The sequence below is a fragment of the Oncorhynchus mykiss genome, chromosome 18 (genome assembly GCF_013265735.2).
Source record: "Oncorhynchus mykiss isolate Arlee chromosome 18, USDA_OmykA_1.1, whole genome shotgun sequence".
NCBI classification, from domain to species: Eukaryota; Metazoa; Chordata; class Actinopteri; order Salmoniformes; family Salmonidae; genus Oncorhynchus; species Oncorhynchus mykiss.
In genome coordinates this window covers 32,715,304-32,733,931 of record NC_048582.1, presented here as the reverse complement: position 1 = coordinate 32,733,931, position 18,628 = coordinate 32,715,304, and the positions used below count along the sequence as shown (strand labels likewise).

The following is an 18,628-nucleotide window of genomic DNA, read 5'->3' as shown; positions in this document are numbered from 1 at the left end:
AGCTCTGCTCTCTGTTTTGATGTCATTAGGCTTCCTCTGTTCATCGTAACATAGACGGCTGGTATAGCTCAGACTAGAATATAACCCTATAATAAGCTGAACCCATAAGGAGTGCTGGGACAGCCATGTCCCTCAGAAAATGGCTAATATAGGCTGATGATTATCTCTCCTTGAGTATGAACACAGAGACAAGCCTCTTACTCTCACAGACTCCCGGACATGCAAACTAACAGCCTTTCTCCAGTAAGTAAAAAGCAGGGGAACCGTTGGATTCTTCAAACGCCAGCCCTTCTTTAAAAATGCAGGAGCAATTACCCCCGGCTAGCGCCGTGTGAGTGAGCACCGCGCGACGCCGTGAGACCTTTTCTTTCCGTCCTGAAGCCGGATGCCAGAGCAGAGGCAGGCCAGACACAGCAGATAGACAGCCAGGGCTACGGTTACAGTAGAACAACACACCCCTTCACTAGCATCCTGTCAGTCTCTTCCAGCGGTAGCTAAAACCCTCAACCCCATAGCTGCTGCCTAACCTCGCTCAGAGGGATATGTGCCTGGTAACAGAGAGCGGCACTCATAGCAGGCTTTCTCATTCTGCCTGCTCCGCCCTGTCCTTCCAGCATGGGCTGAAGCGTGATGCTATCTCGTACCCTCGGAATTGCAGTTACGCGGTTCAGAAAAAAAGGCTCCTGGTTCGCCTGCCTTGCAGCTAATTCTGTTCGTGTCCTACTTCTCTGATGTTAATGTCCGTAAGTGAATGTAAAAAGGGGCGTTTACAGGAGGTGCCCCCTACCGCCACTCCTGCCATCCTACACAGGAGTCAGCGAGGGCTCCAGGAGAGAGGGAGTTATACAGAAAATGAAGGGAAATGAAAGAGAGAAAAGGATGGAGAGAGGGTAAAATCAAAAGGCAAAAAAAGAGAGAGGGAGGGACAGCTTCGAAGACAAAGACAAAAAATAGAGCGTGCACTTGCAGAAACGCAAGACCAGGAAACAAAGGAATCCATAGTAGGGCTCCATTGGGCATCCCTGAGCCCACTCCACTTCACTGTAGTGCTGTAGGACTCTGCTATACTCCGGCACCTGGCACCCGTGCAGAACCAGCAGCCTAGCTTCCCTCTGTAGAGCAGAGCAGAGCTGCCTGTGGCTCCAGATGGCCGGGGACGGAGAACACGGTGACCAGGGCTCCCTGAGGTCACACTGACACCATCGCCAGCAGCACTCACTCATAACCCTTCACTCACAAGCTCACAGCCACGGAGCATCTGTGGTCATAAGCCATGCAGGGTGTGCAGGATACACTATGCATACATTCACTGTGCTACAGTTACATTTACAGCTAAATACACTTGACGGTAAATCCAAGTCAAGTCCCTGAGTCCCGTGTGATAGTTATGGCTCTGCGCGATGAACTAGAGAAAATCGGAAAAGAGAAAAGGGAAGATGCAATCTAATTTCCCCCGTTTTTTTTCCCTTCTCTCCGATATAATTCATTTTGAACGTCAAAAGGCTGAACACACTCACACAAAGCAGTCGTAATGAGATACGGACGTGAGTGCGTAAGGGGCAGGACTCTGTAGCTCGCTCAGTGCTTATGAGGAGGCGGTGGCGGCGGGTACAGTGTAGACTAATATATGTGTGTAGATAGGGGCCAAGCTGTCAGTTGATGAATGAGAAGGAGGCCACAGTGCCCAAGCGCTGTGTTATGTACAGCACACGAGTAGATAAATGAAAATATCCACTCCACTGAGTGACAGCTACATGTAGAGGGATTGTATGGCGAGATAACAGGCTCAGGCAGATAAAAAAAAAAAAAACAGAGGTGTGGGCGTGGGTTGATTAATGATCAAAAAGCCCCTAGATTGTGGTGGCGAGCTAGGGGAGGGAAAACAAGGGAGAGAGGGAGCTAGTTGAGAGGCTGCTGCCAACCTTTATTGTTAAGTGACTAAATGAGCTTCATGCAAGGATTTCAACAGCACTGCCTCGGCAAGTGATTTCGTTCAGTCATTCTTGAAGCACATATTAAGAATTGTGTCTAGAAATGACTAATTGTGTTGTATGATGCTTTGTTATATGAAAATGTTGTGTCATGTGAATAATAGGCATATAGCCTGAGAACAGTAAATATAATATCCTCCACTAGATGTTGGAACATTGCTGCAGGGACTTCCATTCAGCCACAAGAGCATTAGTGAGGTCAGGGACTGATGTTGGGCGGTTAGGCCTGGCTCGTAGTCGGCGTTCCAATTTAGGTGTTCGGTGGGGTTGAGGTCAGGGCTTAGAACCAGTCAAGTTCTTCCACACTGATCTCGACAAACCATTTCTGTATGGACCTCGCTTTGTGCACAGTGGCATTGTCATGCTGGAACAGGAAAGGGCTTTCCCCAAACTGTTGCCACAAAGTTGGAAGCACAGAATCTTCTAAAATGCCATTGTATGCTGCAGTGTTAAGACTTCACTTCGCAGGAACTAAAGGGTCTAGCCCGAACAATGAAAAACAGCCCCAGACCATTATTCCTCCTCCACCAAACTTGGGAGTTGGCACTATGCATTCGGGCAGGTAGCGTTCTCCTGACATCCGCCAAACCCAGATTTGTCCGTCGGACTGCCAGATGAAGCGTGATTCATCCCTCCAGAGAACGTGTTTCCACTGCTCCAGAATCAAATTGCGGCGAGGTTTATACCACTCCAGCATACGCTTGCATTGCGCATGGTGATATTAGGCTTGTGTGTGGCTGCTCAGCCATGGAAACCCATTTCATGAAGCTCCCGACGAATAGTTATTGTGCTGATGTTGCTTCCAGAGGCAATTTGGAACTCGGTAGTGAGTGTTGTGATCGAGGACAGACGATTTTTACACACTACGTGCCTCAGCACTTGGGGTTCCCATTCTGTGAGCTTGTGTGGCCTACCACTTTGCGGCTGAGACGTTGTTGATCCGAGACGTTTCCACTTCACAATAACAGCACTTACACTTGACAGGGGCAGCTGAAGCAGGGCAGAAATTTACAGCCTTATTCTAAAATTGATTAAATTATTATTTTTTCTCACAAGCTACACACAATACCCCATAATGACAAAGTGAAAACAGTTTTTCTATTGTGCTAATTTATTAACAATTAAAACAGAAATACCTTATTTACATAAGTATTCAGACCCTTTCTCAAAATTAAGCTCAGGGGCACACTGTTTCCATTGATCATCCTTGAAATGTTTCTACAACTTGATTGTGGTAAATTCAATTAATTGGACATGATTTGGAAAGGCACACACCTGCCTATACAGTATAAGGTCCCACAGTTGACAGTGCATGTCAGAGCTCCGAGACAGGATTGTGTTGAGGCACAGATCTGGGGAAGGGAACCAAAAAATGTCTGCAGCATTGAAGGTCCCCAAGAATACAGTGGCCTCCATCATTCTTAAATGGAAAAAGTTTGGAACCACCAAGACTCTTTCTAGAGCTGGCCGCCCGGCCAAACTGAGCAATCGGGGGAGAAGGGCCTTGGTCAGGGAGGTGACCAAGAACCCAATAGTCACTTTGACAGAGCTCTAGAGTTCCTCGGTGGAAATGGTAGAACCTTCCAGAAGGACAACAATCTCTGCAGCACTCCACCAATCAGGCCTTTATTGTAGAGTGGCCACTCCTCAGTAAAAGGCACATGACAGCCCACTTGGAGTTTGCCAAAAGGCACCTAAAGGACTCTCAGACCATGAGAAACAAGATTTTATGGTCTGATGAAACCAAGACTGAAGTCTTCGGCCTGAATGCCAAGCGTCACGTCTGGAGGAAACCTGGCACCATCCCTACGGTGAAACATGGTGATGGCAGCATAATTTTCACTGTGAGACTTGTCAGAATTGAGGGAAAGATGAACATAGCAAAGTACAGAGAGATCCTTGATGAAAACGTGCTCCAGAGTTCTCAGGACCTCAGACTGGGGCGAAGGTTCACCATTCAACAGGACAATGACCCTAATCACACAGCCAAGACAATGCAGGAGTGGCTTAGGGACAAGTCTCTGAATGTCCTTGAGTGGCCCAGGCAGAGCCCGGACATCTCTGGAGACACCATTATAATAGCTGTGCAGCAACGCTCCCCATCCAACCTGACAAAGCTTGAGAGGATTTGCAGAGAAGAATGAAGAAACTCCCCAAATACAGGTGTTCCAAGCTTTTAGCTTAATACCCAAGAAGACTTGAGGCTGTAATCTCTGCCAAAGGTGCTTCAACAAAGTACTGAGTAAAGGGTCTGAATATTTATGTAAATGTGATATTTCAGTTTATTATTTTGTAGTACATTTGCAAAAATGTAATCAATTTAAGAATAAGGCTGTAACAAAATGTGGAAAAAGTGAAAGGGTCTGAAAACTTTCAGAATGCACTGTATAGTGTAGGTTCCTAGCCTAGTTTCACAGCATATCCACCATTAAAACTCAATTGAACAAAAAAGCGTAGAGCTCATGATTTCCTCTGCCTTTGATGAGGCTACACTGAAAGGCTACACCCAGAATGGGGATATAGAACTGGCCAGCCAACGGCTCTTAGACAGGCTTGAAAGCAGCAGGATTTAGATGGGCCTGTTGTTATTTCTGCAGCACAATGGCTTCCCCCGTGTAATGTAACCAAACCCTTTTCCTTGCTTTTAACCGGCCCCTCCCTCTATCCCTCCCTCTGGCCCCCATCTCCCACCCCCACCCTCCCACTATAAGGAATCAGAGAGAGTATGAATGGAGCCCAAGGTCCAGACAGACACAGGCATAGAGCCACTCAATGGGCTCCATTGATTGGTGTTTACTTAAGGCCCTGGATATTTTTTTTAATATTTTTTTTATTTAACCTTTATTTAAGTCAAAAGTCAGTTTTAAGAACAAATTCTTATTTACATTGATGGCCTTACTTGGCCTACCCGGACGACGCTGGGCCAATTGTGAGCCGCCCAATGGGACTCCCAATCACGGCCGGTTGTGATACAGCCTGCATTCAAACCAGGGTCTGTAGTGATGCCTCTAGGACTGAGATGCAGTGCCTTAGACCAGGGATCACATCACCAGCAAACTAACATGGTCCAAGCACACCAAGACAGTCGTGAAGAGGGCACAACAAAACCTATTCACCCTCAGGAGAAAAGATTTGGCATGGGTCCTCAGATCCTCAAAATGTTCTACAGCTGCACCATCGAGCATCCTGACCAGTTGCATCACTGCCTGGTATGGCAACTGCTCGGACTCCGACCGCAAGGCACTACAGAGGTTAGTACGAATGGCCAAGTACATCACTGGGGCCAAGCTTCCTACCAGGCGGTGTCAGAAGAAGGCCCTAAAAACTGGCAAAGACTCCAGCCACCCTAGTCATAGACTGTTCTCTCTGCTACCGCACGACAAGTGGTACCGGAGCGCCAAGTCTAGGTTCAAGAGGCTTCTTAACAGCTTCTACCCCCAAGCCATAAGACTCCTGAACATCTAATCAAATGGCTACCCAGACTATTTGCATTGACCCCCACCCCTCTCCCCCTATTTACACCACTGATATTCTCTGTTGTTGTCATCTATGCATAGTCACTTCAATAACTCTACCTACATGTACATACTACTTCAACTAACCGGTGCCCCCTCACATTGACTCTGTACCGGTACCCCCCTGTAAATAGTCTCGCTATTGTTGTTTTACTGCTGCTCTTTAATTACTTGTTACTATTTTCTCTTATTCTTGCCCATATTTTTGGAAACTGCATTGTTGGTTGGAGGCTCGTAAGTAAGCATTTCACTGTAAGGTTGTCGTATTCGGCACATGCAACTAATGAAATTTGATTTTCATTTCATTTCGTTTAGACCGCTGCGCTACTCGGGAGCCCATATTAGCCTGTGTCTATCTCTGTGTCTGCTCCTCAGCATTCTCGGGTTCTCTCTGTATGCTCTACTAGCGTGACTGTAACGCTGACCGTGTGTGTGTGTGTGTGTCTCTGCCTGTCTGTCGGATCTCTTGATTGACGTGTCATAGTAATACGGTAGATTACAGTAGACTACTGTAATGCAGGTGACTACTGTAGCCTATACCGAAGATGATGACTTTCTCTGCATTAGCAAGGCAATTCATCGAAAGGAAATGGATTGAAAAGGGATTTCCCATGGGCTAAAAAAAAAAATACATTCAAATATATCTACTGTGACGTTATCTTGATCTTCCGCAACTTGTACTTGGAACTGGAATTTTTTTCAGGCGCAAACAAAAATAGCTGTCACTTCAAGTTGATAAGGATCATCATGAGACATGCCAAGGCATGCAGAACGTTGCCAACAGACATAGCTATTGGATGAAATGCACACATTACCCATAATAACTATCATTAAATGACATAATTGATCTGTGAGGCTTAATTGTTCAGGGGACATACATTTACTGTAATTTCCTCATTTGTGAAATATCTATCATTCACTTATGATTCAAATCAAACAAATACTCAACTACAGAAAATTCAGGGAAATCCTAGTCACTATGATCCAAAAAGTATCGTACAGTATCTGAGAGAGATTCAGTGGTGCTTCCGTTCATTCATAGAGCCGGATGGGAATAGAAACCAGCCTTTAAACGATTCCCTTATCAACGCACTGTCCTGCAGGCTCCCTTCACCGTCGCCCCTTATAAAACATGCCACAAAAATGCTCTTTCAGGAATCAATAATCTTGTTCAAGAGAAGCGCATGCTACGCTCCACTGCACTAATCAATAGAGGGCCAAAATGTTATTGTTTCATCTAATTTCTGAGTTGTACATGTTAATCCTCGCCGTCAACTGGAATGTGCTCATCGAACAGTAGCGGGTCCACTGAATTATATGCGGAGATATGAGACATTTCATGGAGATTGAAATCACCTTTTCGACTATGAAATCCTGTCGTACAAAGAAGGCGTAAGACAGTGTTTAACTCTTAATATGCTTTTCATCCTAATAGAACCCAGATGTTCTGTAGATTCTATATATTCCTCGGCGGACAGAGAAGTATTGCAGATATGCGTCATAAAATGGAGTCGGAAAGGACAACTTGGTATGAGTTACGTTCTCTAGAATCCCTACCCCCCTCATCATCACTTGCAGTTATTTATGATCGTTTGGGAGAATGAGGCCATATCAAGAGCATGCTGAAATGAAGATTAACAGACGGACATGGATGACTGCAGACGGAAGCTTAATTCAGGCGTCCTGCCTGTGAGGCCAAGCGGCTGCCATCTGATGCTGGGGCCCAACCTGCCCACCTAACTGCCAAGGCCCTCTCCTCTACTCTACCAATCAATGATAATTAATGGGATAGCAGCTCTACCTCCCTGCACTCTCCGTCAAAGAGACAGAGAGCCCTCTGCTCTCACATCACTGGCCCTGGTCACAGTCCCATACATACACTACCGTTCAAAACTTTGGAGTCACTTGGAAATGTATTTGTTTTTGAAAGAAAAGCACATTTTCTGTCCATTAAAATAACATCAAATTGATCAGAAATACAGTGTAGACATTGTTAATGTTGTAAATGACTATTGAAGCTGGAAACTGCTGATTTTTTATGGAATATCTACATAGCCGTACAGAGGCCCATTATCAGCAACCATCACTCCTGTGTTCCAATGACACATTGTGTTAGCTAATCCAAGTTTATCATTTTAAAAGGCTAATTGATCATTAGAAAACCCTTTTGCAATTATGTTAGAACAGCTGAAAACTGTTGTCCCGATTAAAGAAGCAATAAAACTGTCCTTCTTTAGACTAGTTGAGTATCTGGAGCATCAGCATTTGTGGGTTCGATTACAGGCTCAAAATGGCCAGAAACAAAGCACTTTCTTCTGAAACTCGTCAGTCTATTCTTGTTCTGAGAAATGAAGGCGATTCCATGCGAGAAATTGCCAAGAAACTGAAAATCTCCTACAACGCTGTGTACTACTCCCTTCACAGAACAGCGCAAACTAGCCCTAACCAGAATAGAAAGAGGAGTGGGAGGCCCCAGTGCACTTCTGAGCAAGAGGACAAGTACATTAGAGTGTCTAGTTTGAGAAACAGATGCCTCACAAGACCTCAACTGGCAGCTTCATTAAATAGTACCCGCAAAACACCAATCTCAAGAGGAGACTCTTCACTGTTGACATTTCTAAGTGACCCCAGACTTTTGAACGGTAGTGTACATAGGGTATACATACCACTAATTGGCACTAGCTGGAGTAACGAGCCAGGAAAATGAAACCCTTTCTTGGAAAATTCCCTGCTATTTGGCTTGCTCGCAGCTGTTGGGTGGACGAGTTTGCATGACATGGATATCGCACTCAAGTATACATCAATCGCTGACGGAGGCAAGATCCTGTTTGCGCTGACCTTGAGTAGGGGGTGACGATAAAGAGGGGTGGGGGGATGTTGCAGTGGAGTGGGGAGGGAGGGACAGAGGAAGGAAAGGAGGGATGAGGGGCATGTTAACTTAAAATGACACAACAACTAGGTTCCAGTTTAATAACCTGTTGTGACTAGCGGGCAGTATTTTCGTTTTTGGAAAAATAACATTCCCATAGTAAACGGGATATTTTGTCAGGACAAGATGCTAGAATATGCATATAATTGACAGCTTAGGATAGAAAACACTCTAAAACTGTAAAAATATTGTCTGTGAGTATAACAGAACTGATATTGCAGGCGAAAGCCTGAGAAAAATCCAATCCGGAAGTGCCTCATGTTTTGAAAGCTCTGCGTTCCAATGCGTCCCTATTGAGCAGTGAATGGGCTATCAACCAGATTAATTTTTCTACGTATTCCCCAAGGTGTCTACAGCATTGTGACGTAGTTTTACGCATTTATGATGAAGAATACCCGTAAGCGGCTACATTGTGTAAGTGGTCACCTGATGGCTCTCAGAGTGATTCTCGCGTAAAATACAGAGGTAGCCATTTTTCCAATCGGTCCTACTGAAAAACCAATTGTCCCGGTGGATATATTATTGAATAGATATTTGAAAAACACCTTGAGGATTGATTCTAAACAACGTTTGCCATGTTTCTGTTGATATTATGGAGCTAATTTGGAATATTTTTCGGCGTTTTCGTGATTGCAATTTCCGATCGATTTCTCAGCCAAACGTGAAGAACAAACGGAGCTATTTCGCCTACAAAAATAATATTTTGGGAAAAAAGGAACATTGGCTATCTAACTGGGAGTCTCGTGAGTGAAAACATCCGAAGCTGGGAGGGGAGTCACTAGTTAACAACGTTTACTACACCATATTTTCACAAAACATGGTTGCCATTGCACTCAGACCAGGTCCATCAACAGTGAGACTACCACCAGGCGTACTAATAACAGTGACGGCACCGTAGTGACAGAAATATAGGGATACTTAAAACATGAACTTAACAGAGCATACTCCTGAATGACAGACCTGAGATGAGCTCCTCTGAGATATGACAGAGAAAAAGAGGGAGGGAGAGGTGGAAGAAAGAGGGATAGAGAGGGGAGGGGGCAGGGTGAGAGGGAAACCATATGGCAGCAGCACAAATGTATTAAACCATAAATCAGAAGAGAAACCAGTGGGCTACCAGGTGGGGATATTCTCCTCTAGTATCCTCTAGTTAGCTACCTCAGCAGCTCTTCACAATGGGGGGGGGGGGGGGGGGGGGGGGGAAGATGACAAAATACTTTATCTGCATTAGTGTATCTTATTGATGACGGAGGACTTCTAGTCTTCTCGACTGTCCCCCCATCAGCCACCAACCAGAGTCCAGGTTTCCACGCCAGAGTTAGTGATGCGTACAACGGCTAGAGCAAACGTTGGCAGCCATGGCGGATGACAGTTTACTGTCAGCCTACGTGCTGGCCAACATGTCGGTTATCATGATGAAGGCATTGCTGAGCCAGGATAGGAGATACGGCTTTTATTGTGTTACTAAAGGTAGGAGATATTGGTGGGTAGTAATCTCATTGGTTGATTGATTGAATGTATTACATGCGGACCACACTGCTCGCAACGCGTGCGTGAGTGCTGCAAAAATAAATGTACACAAACGTGTTATTTAATCATTGCACACACACTGCTCGCGTGTGCGTCAACGAGTGTCTGCGTAGTCAGGCGCTAAAATACAACTTGGTTCTATTTGTGACGCTTGACGCGGTGCAAGTCCTGCCAATCCCATCTCCTCATTGGTTTTTAGGAGCATATACAGTTGAAGTCGGAAGTTTACATACACCTTAGCCAAATACATTTAAACTCAGTTTTTCACAATTCCTGACATTTAATCGTTGTAAAAATTCCCTGCCTTAGGTCAGTTAGGATCACCACTTTATTTTAAGAATGTGAAATGTCAGAATAAATACTAGAGAGAATTATTTATTTGAAATTTTATTTCTTTCATCACATTCCCAGTAGGTCTGAAGTTTACATACACTCAATTCGTATTTGGTAGCATTGCCTGTCAATTGTTTAACTTGGGTCAAACGTTTCGGGTAGCCTTCCACAAGCTTCCCACAATAGGTTGGGTGAATTTTGGCCCATTCCTCCTGACAGAGCTGGTGTAACTGAGTCAGGTTGGTAGGCCTCCTTGCTCGCACACGCTTTTTCAGTTCTGCCCACAAATTTAATTTAGGATTGAGGTCAGGGCTTTGTGATGGCCACTCCAATACCTTGACTTTGTTATCCTTAAGCAATTTTGCCACAACTTTTGAAGTATGCTTGGGGTCATTGTCCATTTGGAAGACCCATTTGCGACCAAGATTTAACTTCCTGACTGATGTCTTGAGATGTTGCTTCAATATATCCACATAAGTTTCCCCCCTCATGATGCCATCTATTTTGTGAAGTGCACCAGTCCCTCCGGCAGCAAAGCACCCCCACATCATGATGCTGCCACCCCTGTGCTTCACGGTTGGGATTGTGCTCTTGCAAGCCTCCCCCTTTTTCCTCCAAACATAACGATGGTCATTATGGCCAAATAGTTCTATTTTTGTTTCATCAGACCAGAGGACATTTCTCCAAAAAGTATGATCTTTGTCCCCATGTGCAGTTACAAACCTTAGTCTGGCTTTTTTATGGCGGTTTTGGAGCAGTGGCTTCTTCATTTCTGAGCAGCCTTTCAGGTTATGTTGATATAGGACTCGTTTTACTGTGGATATAGATACTTTTGTACCTGTTTCCTGCAGCATCTTCACAAGGTCCTTTGCTGTTGTTCTGGAATTGATTTGCACTTTTCGCACCAAAGTACATTCATCTCTAGGAGACAGAATCTCCTTCCTGAGGCTGTATGGCTGTGTGGTCCCATGGTGTTTATACTTGCATACTATTGTTTGTACAGATGAATGTGGTACCTTCAGGCATTTGAATATTGCTCCCAATGATGAACCAGACTTGTGTTGAGGTCTACAATTTTTTTTCTTAGGTCTTGGCTGATTTCTTTTGATTTTCCCATGATGTCAAGCAAAGAGGCACTGAGTTTGAAGGTAGGCCTTGAAATACATCCACAGGTACACCTGCAATTGACTCAAATTATGTCAATTAGCCTATCAGAAGCTTCTAAAGCAATGACATCATTGTGTGGAATTTTCCAAGCTGTCTAAAGGCACAGTCAACTTAGTGTATGTACATTTCTGACCCAATGGAATTGTGATACAGTGAATTATAACTGAAATAATATTTCTGTAAACAAGTCCAAAGTAGAAGAAGAGCCTGAAAGAGGAGAGATGACGAGAAACTAATTCGGTTTACTCTTTTATCTGTGGACTAATTGTCGGAGTAGATGAGCTTCTGCATTTCAGGCAAAATAACAACCAAATGTTTTTATCCCAGGACAAATTAGGTAGCAACAGCAAGCTAGCTAGCTAAATTGCCATGAATGTTTAATGCTTTTTGACATGTCCCCAAGTTAATATAGTTGGTTCAGAGTTCAATTCAATATTTCAACCTGCGTGTCCTGATCGTGTGGTTGGACAAAATCAACATAAACGCAATGGCACACGAGCGGTCTGGTCAGCATGTTAGATAATTGAAAGCGGTAGGCTCCTCCAGCCGTAGACAACATTACATACATTAAAAACACAATAAAGCCTGTAGGCTTATTTCCATTGTGGTTCTCACTATAAAACTCCAATCCAGTTAGCCTCAATTAATCAACCTTCCGGACAGCTCCACTAGCCGTACCGAGGGCGGACAAACTAGCATTGTGATCCCTCACCAAGTGACAGAGACATGCAAACCCCAGCAAGCCACTTGCCATATGAAACCATCATGGCCAAGGCCAGTCATCCATCACACCACATCCCCACTCAGCGGCTTGACAGGAGGAGCGACGGAGGGGGGGTGAGGAGGATGGAGGAGGGAAGGGGGTTTGGGGTAGGGATATGGGAGGGAGGGAGGTTAAAGTTTACTGACGAGGGAGGGGGGAGGAGGAGGATGGGGGAGGGAGGGAGCTTAAAGTTTACTGACGAGGGAGGTGGGAGGAGGAGGATGGGGGGAGGAAGGGAGGTTAAAGGTACTGAAGTTATGTGTGTCCTACCTTGGTCTGGAGGTAGTGGGGGTAGTAGTATGTGTACTGAGGGTACATTGGTTGCTGTTCCAATCGCTTGCCCATGTAGCTGGAATCCTTAGCGCCGTGGCAGGGAATGGTTGCGCGGAGGCGGAGGACGAGCGGTAGTAGTACTGGGGCTTGGCTCTCTGACTGTAGGTCCCTTTTTTTCCCCCGTCCACACTGGTGTCTTGTATCACTGCTGGTCCTCCGGAGCAGGCAGGGTTCGTCTGACAGAGAGTGGCTGGGGAGAGGGGTTGCCTCTGTGGGGGTAGATCCTGCCTGACGACGCCTTTTAGTTAAATCTCCTGGAGTGTTACAAACGGAAGCTGCTGCGTGTCCTGTCTGTCCCTCACTGGCTGGTGTCGGATAGTAACGCGTGAGAAGAGAGGTAGAGGAGGAAGAGGAGAAGGATGAGGAGGAGCAGGTGGCAGTGGCTTTAGGCAGTCCTGCGAACAAATTGCTGGCACAGGACAGTGTGGGAGAGGAGAAAAGGAAAGACAAGGAAAAGGGGGAGGATAGATAGATCACTTTTCTATTTAAGCTGTCTTGCTATAGCTTACCTCGCTCCTCGGCTTCAACCTCTCTCACACTCTGTCGCTCAATCGGCTGCTCTCTCTCACAGCTCTCTCTCTCTCTCTCTCTTTCTCTCTCTCCTCTGTAGTCTGATATCCCAGCTGCTCTGTGTTGTACTGTCGGACACAGGATATATCCTCAGCGGCGTGCTAACAGATACACTTTGGGAAGAGTCAGTATCAGGCAGGAGCAATCTCAGTGTGTAACAGTTCAGCCAGAGAAAAGCAGATTACACAGAAACAATCCCAGCTCCTAATTGATATGGCACCAAGAAAAAAAGGAATCTCCACCGGTCCACTGGTTCAGAGGAAAAGAGAGAAAAAAATATAATGAGAAGCACAATGACAGTGTCCCAGGTGCCCAACAGACAGACAATCCAGAGAGTCTCCTGTCTGCGATCCTCCCTTTTCCTGCTCTTCTAAAATGTGTTCCTTGTTTCTTCTTGCCTGCTTCGCTCTCAGTCACTCCTCCCAGCAGCCTGCCTCTCTCTCTCTCTCTCTCTCTCTCTCTCTCTCTCTCTCTCTCTCTCTCTCTCTCTCTCTCTCTCTCTCTCTCTCTCTCTCTCTTCCACACTGTAACAGGGCGGTAAAGGGGGCTCGTCCTGCAATGTGAGCTGACTGCCTCCTCCTTCCACAGCCGGTAGGAGGGACTTGAGTCGGCTCCGAGCAAGAAAGAGATCCAGACATAGACCAGGGGGCTGCAGTATTTCCACAGCCAGAGAAAGGAGCGGGGAGAGGGGTACGGCAGGCAGGCTGTAGCTTGTGGAGTCGATTCCCCCTACTGGCTGCCAAAGGACCTAACGCCCGGTTCAAACTCTCCTTCATCAATGTGGTCTGATTTGACTTCTGAACCAATCAGTAACCTTGAATATTACTCCATATCTTTATAAAACTATAAGATAACGGTAGGTTTTTCTTCCGGGTTCATTGGTAAAGTCTGAAAAGGTATGTTTCAAGCATTCACTTTTCTCTTGGAAGTAAAAGACTGTCCGTAGTGACAGTATATCAACATCCTGTATAATTGAAATCAAATCAAATTCATTAAAATTGTATTGGTCACATAAACCTATTTAGCAGATGTTATTGCAAGTGTAGTGAAATGCTTGTGTTACTAGCTCCAAAAGTGCAGTAATATCTAACAATTCACAACAATACACACATCTAAAAGCAAAATAATGGAATTAAGAAATATAGAAATGATGATACATCATAACAAATCAAATTGCAAATGTATTGTGCTTGTTAAATGCAAGCAGACAGACTTGTTTTTCTGTGTAACCATGAGAGACCAGCACTGAAAAACATTCAAATACAAACGTGACTTAAGATCCTTCTAAATAGCCACTCTGGGTGCTTTGCCTCGACATAGGGAGCAATGTTTCCCAACATAGAACATTCTACCTGACCAATTAAGCTCTTCTCACTATGAAAAGACAACATAGAGAACACTTTCCACCCACATCAGATGTGCAGAGTATGTGGCCGTTCAGAGCAGAGAGACATCACGTGGTGTTGGGGTAAAGAGTGCTTGAGGGAAAAATCACTCTCTATATATACTACCAGCTACAAACGGACACCGTTAGATGCTATAATCTGCGTTGCGTCGTGCCTAAGAACAGCCTTAGCCGTGGTATACTGGCCCACAGAATTCAGGGCTTGAACAACCCAGTTTATAGTATATTTTATAAACTGGTTACCAATGTGAAATAAATGTCACACCCATATACCACACCCCCTCAGCCTGATTGCTTAAATATATGCCATTTAGCAGACGCTTTTATCCAAAGCTACTTACAGGCATGCGTGTATATATTTTATGTACAGGTGGTCCAAGGAATCAAACCCACTATCGTGGCGTTTACAAGGGCCAGGCTCTACCCACTACGGAGGACTATAAGCATGACAGTGGAGTCCAATGGACAGCAGCAGGATGGTAAAGGTTCTTCTCTTTGGTCTGCTCTTTGGTCAGCTGCACACACAGACTGTGGCTCAACCTATGAGTCCACTAATTCCTGGGCTTCAGTTTTCAGCCATCTCAATTATCAAAATGATCCTTGACTTCAGGGTGAGAAATGGAACTGTAGCATTATTTATGAAAACAAATGTGTTATGCAAAGCATTTTAAATGGCACAAACATATATAGATAGATACAGTATGTCAAGCAATACAACCGTTTCTGAGGGAAAATTTACACAGACACACCAAACCCACGAGGGTGTTTTCCCCTCATTAAACTTTAACATTGACGTTTTCAGACCAAATTAACGATTTTCAGTGCATCACTTAAAAAATAGGTCCCAGCTCAATTATGCCACATTTTGCACATTGATTTCTAATAGCAATTTGTGTCCTCATTCAACTCATGTAGTTTGGTTTACAGTAGAATACATGGTCATGAATGTGGGCAGCAGGCATGCAGGTTAGTGGGCAAACTGAATCAATACAAACATCCCACAGACAGAAACAAAGCAGCGAGAGAGAGAAGGGCTGTGGCGTGTGGAAGAAAACATAATTATCAGAAAGGCCGCTTTTATCTGTGGAAAAGAGATTAGGCAGATATCGATTGTGGATTAGCAGATTACAGCTCCAGGACAGACGGACTGGCAGGGCAGGGTTACTCACCGAATGGAGGGATGGAGAGGGAGAGAAAGAAAGATAGAGGGTGGGGGTGGGGGGGAGCAGTCTGACATTTTGTGTGGTCATATCTACTGCCTTGGTGCATACCTTCACAAATAACTATTCAAGATTGACACGTTAACAGTTAACTCATTTTTTAGTGCCATAAGGGGTTCGGGACTTCAATTGAGACTCAAGACCTACTTAGAACAGGGCAGATACCCTGGACTAATGTTGACGTTTTATAAGGGAATGGCTCAAGACTGCTTATGTGGGTGGGTATGCAAATAAGGCCCAACTTTCATCCAAATATTCTGCTCTGTATTTCATTCCCTCACAGCAAAAAGGAAGAGTGCAGATGAATGTGGACGGGCCAGTTCTGTATCGAAACTGATAGGGGCTCTGGGATGAATCAGTGGACTGACGTCACTTTGAGGACAGGGGTGACATGAAGCCAGCTGTTTCATCATGGAGAAATCAACAGGGATGGAAGGATGGTGTTTTTTCTCCTTGTAATGCTAAGGTTCCCCACCCTGATTCACACACATAGGCGTGTACATGCACACACTGGAACTCACACACACAATTCAGAAATTCAGAAAAAATATTCAGACCCCTTTCCTTTTTCCACATTTTGTTACATTACAGCCTTGTTCTAAAATGTATTCAATTATTATTTGCTCCTCATCAATCTACACACTATACCCCATTATGACAAAGTGAAAACATGCTATTTTTTTTGCAAATTTATAAAAATTTTAAAACAGAAATACCTGATTTACATAAGTATTCTGACCCTTCGCTATGAGACTTGAAATTGAGCTCAGGTGCATCCTGTTTCCATTCATCATCCTTGTGATGTTTCTACAACTTGATTGGAGTCTACCTGTGGTCAATTCAATTGATTGGACATGATTTGGAAAGTCACACAAACCTGTCTATATAAGGTCCCACAGTTGACAGTGCATGTCATAGACATGAACAAAGCCATGAGGGGAAGGGTACCAAAACAAACATTTCTGCAGCATTGAAGATCCCCAAGAATACAGTGGCCTCCATCATTGTTAAATGGAACAAGTTTGGAACCACCAAGACTCTTCCTAGAGCTGGCTGCCTGGCCAAACTGAGCAATCGGGGGAGAAGGGCCTTGGTCAGGGAGGTGACCAAGAACCCGATGGTGACTTTAACAGAGCTCTAGAGTTCCTCTGTGGAGATGGGAGAACCTTCCAGAAGGACAACTATCTCTGCAGCACTCCACCAATCAGGCTTTTATGGTAGAATGGCCAGACAGAAGCCAATCCTCAGTAAAAGGCACATGACAGCCCACTTGGAGTTTACCAAAAGGCACCTAAAGGACTCAGACCATGACAAACAAGATTCTCTAGTCTGATGAAACCAAGATTAAACTCTTTGGCCTTAATGCCAAGCGTCAGGTTTGGCGGAAACCTGGCACCATCCCTACGGTGTAGCATGGTGGTGGCAGCATCATGCTGTAGGGATGTTTTTCAGTGACAGGGATTGGGAGACTAGTCGGGATCGAGGCAAAGATGAACGGAGCAAAGTACAGAGAGATCCTTGATGAAAACCTGCTCCAGAGCGCTCAGAACCTCAGACTGGGGCGATGGTTCACCTCCAACAGGACAACGACACTAAGCATACAGCCAAGACAACACAGGGGTGGCTTCAGGACAAGTCTCTGAATGTCCTTGAGTGGCCCAGGCAGAGCCCGGACTTGAACCCGATCGAACATCTTTGTGGAGACCTGAAAATAGCTGTGCAGCTACGTTCCCCATCCAACCTGACAGAGTTTGAGAGGATCTGCAGAGAAAAATGGGAGAAACTCCTCAATACTCTCGTCTCAATACTTTGCGAATGCACTGTCGATGGTTCTCCCATGGTGCAAAGTGATCACAGTCTCATCTAAACAACCCAGATGACAACCATTAATAGCAACGCTCTCCTTGGTCACTGACTTTAATGCCACTGTCAACATGTTTTATTGGTATTAGAAAATGTACCAAATTATAGCTACATTCACAGGCAAATGTATATGGGAAAGTAAAATTACATGGCAAGTTACTGTATATTTTCTTTGATTGCCAGAGATTTTTGAGTGTTCCGTAAATACTTTAATTACCTGCCCTTTTGAGTTTATTGACCTGTTTATCTGACTCGGGAGGAATATCCTACTAATGTCCCTGAATCCACACTGAAAAGAGACAGGAATGAGATAGAAAGCTACAAAGAGTGGGGAGTCAAAGCAGAACAGAAACTACTACACTCCCCCAGAATTCCTAGAAGATCTCTATTGACAACCAAGACCGAGACTCCCCGGCTACTCAAGCAACAACTTCTCTATGAGTGACACATTATTCACAGGGCTCGGTACAAACATGAGGCTCCCATGTCCTTCCATTTGACGGTCGTAGGCGTTTCCTAGAACTGACCAGATGCTTGGAATTCGAGGGAGGGCCGGTACCGAGCCAAGGAAGGGTGATGGGAGAGGGGGTGGGAATGTGGGGAGCAGCACAGGGCCTCTTAATTCGTGGAAAAATACTGCAGACGTTGACAGAGGTTCTACTGGGAGCTCGAGAACCTGACCTCCGCGAGTGCCCAACGTTGTTGTTCTGCATTACTCCCCTTCCTATGACTCATTTACTGCCATCCAAGGAAGCCAAGAAGAAGAAGGTGGAGGTCTCCCAGCACCAACGAGTAAGAAACCTGAGACCTATGAAAGGTAGAGTAACTATTGTAGTTAGAACTCCCTCTCTTTCGTTCTCTGATTAGAAGCTTCTCAGAATAACCTGAGCTGTTATGAACGATCTTGTACTGAGAAAGGAGGCCTGGGGCTAAGCTGTCGGAGTGTGAGCGGGAGTGTGTGTGTGTGTGTGTGTGTGTGTGTGTGTGTGTGTGTGTGTGTGTGTGTGTG

General features: G+C 45.0%; 1 protein-coding gene across 2 annotated transcripts in view; it reads right to left on the bottom strand.

Moving 5' to 3' along the window:
* The window catches only part of LOC110496032 (RNA binding motif, single stranded interacting protein), a 238,710-nt gene extending 225,127 nt beyond the window's left edge, over positions 1-13,583 (bottom strand). The window contains exons 1-2 of one of the 2 annotated variants that reach the window (XM_036952520.1): positions 13,071-13,583; positions 12,499-12,866 (exon numbers count right to left, since the gene is read on the bottom strand). In XM_036952520.1, coding sequence (XP_036808415.1) covers positions 12,499-12,573 — 75 coding nt within the window. In that variant the 5' untranslated portion in view covers positions 12,574-12,866; positions 13,071-13,583. Of the gene's footprint in view, positions 1-12,498 lie in introns of both variants that reach the window. The other variant, XM_036952519.1, reaches the window with a different exon arrangement.
* Between the last annotated feature and the right edge of the window lie 5,045 nt (positions 13,584-18,628).